Source organism: Pseudozyma flocculosa, assembly GCF_000417875.1.
Source record: "Pseudozyma flocculosa PF-1 unplaced genomic scaffold scaffold00009, whole genome shotgun sequence".
Classification (NCBI taxonomy): domain Eukaryota; kingdom Fungi; phylum Basidiomycota; class Ustilaginomycetes; order Ustilaginales; family Ustilaginaceae; genus Pseudozyma; species Pseudozyma flocculosa.
In genome coordinates this window covers 940,276-941,585 of record NW_006920877.1, presented here as the reverse complement: position 1 = coordinate 941,585, position 1,310 = coordinate 940,276, and the positions used below count along the sequence as shown (strand labels likewise).

General features: G+C 64.5%; 1 protein-coding gene across 1 annotated transcript; it reads right to left on the bottom strand.

Annotated features, from left to right (window-relative positions):
• Nucleotides 1-207: 207 nt before the first annotated feature.
• On the bottom strand, nucleotides 208-1,310 carry PFL1_03238 (uncharacterized protein; the record flags this gene model as incomplete). Its single annotated transcript, XM_007880753.1, has 3 exons — nucleotides 208-382; nucleotides 616-961; nucleotides 1,190-1,310. The coding sequence occupies 3 exons, from the start codon at nucleotides 1,308-1,310 to the stop codon at nucleotides 208-210; spliced, it is 642 nt and encodes a 213-aa protein (XP_007878944.1).

The window sequence follows — 1,310 nt, the reverse complement described above, 5'->3', positions numbered from 1 at the left end:
GGCGGGTGCGTCGATGTGCAGGCCGGCCAGCCCGCCAGCCCCGCTGCCGTGCCCCCTTGATGCGGCCGGTGGTTCGTGCATTGGAGCCAGTAAGCACAAGGAAGAGATAGATGTATGGTCGTCGGTCGTCGTCCGTAGGTCCTCGTGGGTCGCCTTGCCCGCCATCGCCATTGCCGTCGCCGATGCTGGTGCTGGTGCTGGTGTCCGTCAGCGTCCGACGTCGAAGACGCTGAGGAGGGCGAAGCAGGCGTAAAAGAGGCAGACGGGGTAGGCGACGAGGAGGCGCTGGTCCGAGAGGCCGAGGATCGAGACAAAGATGCCGGATGCCGACGTCGAGCACCAGAGGATGAAGAGGGGCGAGACGACGTAGCCCACGAATGAGCTGGGCGATGGAGAGCAAGGAAGGGCGGAAAGATGGTGGTGGTGGTGGTGGTGGTGGCGTGAGGGACGGAGGGGTAGAGGCAGAGAGAGGATGTGATGATGATGAACGGTGGGAGGGGCGAGGGCGAACGGAAGAGGGAGGAGGACAGTCAGCGTCTAGCTCTTCTCTTGTTGCTCGGCTACCCCTGCATCATCTCGCGAACCGATCTCTACGAGACTCGACAGAATACCCACTTGAGGCTGACGACGACCGAGGCGGCGCTGAGGAAGCAGAGCGGGAGGAGGCAGTAACCGAGCACCGAGGCGACGCGGTAGGCGTCGATGCCGCCCTCGGCCATGAGGTTGAGGAGGAGGTAGATGGACACGTCGCCGAGGAGGGCGACGCCGTAGATGTAGCCGAACTGCGACTTGCCCGCCAGCAGGAGCGTCATGCCGAAAATAAAGCAGAAGAGGAGCGGGCCCGCCAGGTCGGCGTCGTCCATGAGGTGCGCGTCCTTTGCGTGGGCCGACGAGTAGCGGTGTAATGGGTTGAGCACCGTCAGCGTCTTGTCGACGATGTGGCCGATGTTGATCCCCAGCTCTGATGGCGGGGCGACGGGCGGGGTGCAGGGGGAGGTGGGGAGAGAGCGAGTAGGGAGCAAGGGGGATGGGCAGGGGGGAAGGGTAATGCGATAGTGGCAGTGTGATGGGAGTGTGGCGGTATGTATGCGTCAGCGATGGGTCGAGGGAGGAGCATACGTTGCGGGAACGGGCAGGATCAGACGGCCAGCCAGCCAGTCGGGCAGGCGACGGCAGCGGAGCAGCTCACCTTCCATCAATGATGGCTCGTCGGGGAAGCCGCCGGTGCCAAAGGCGGACCAGAAGCCCATCTGGCTCGACATCATCGAGTGGGCGGCGGAGCCGGGTGCGTATCCGGCCGAGGCCGTCAT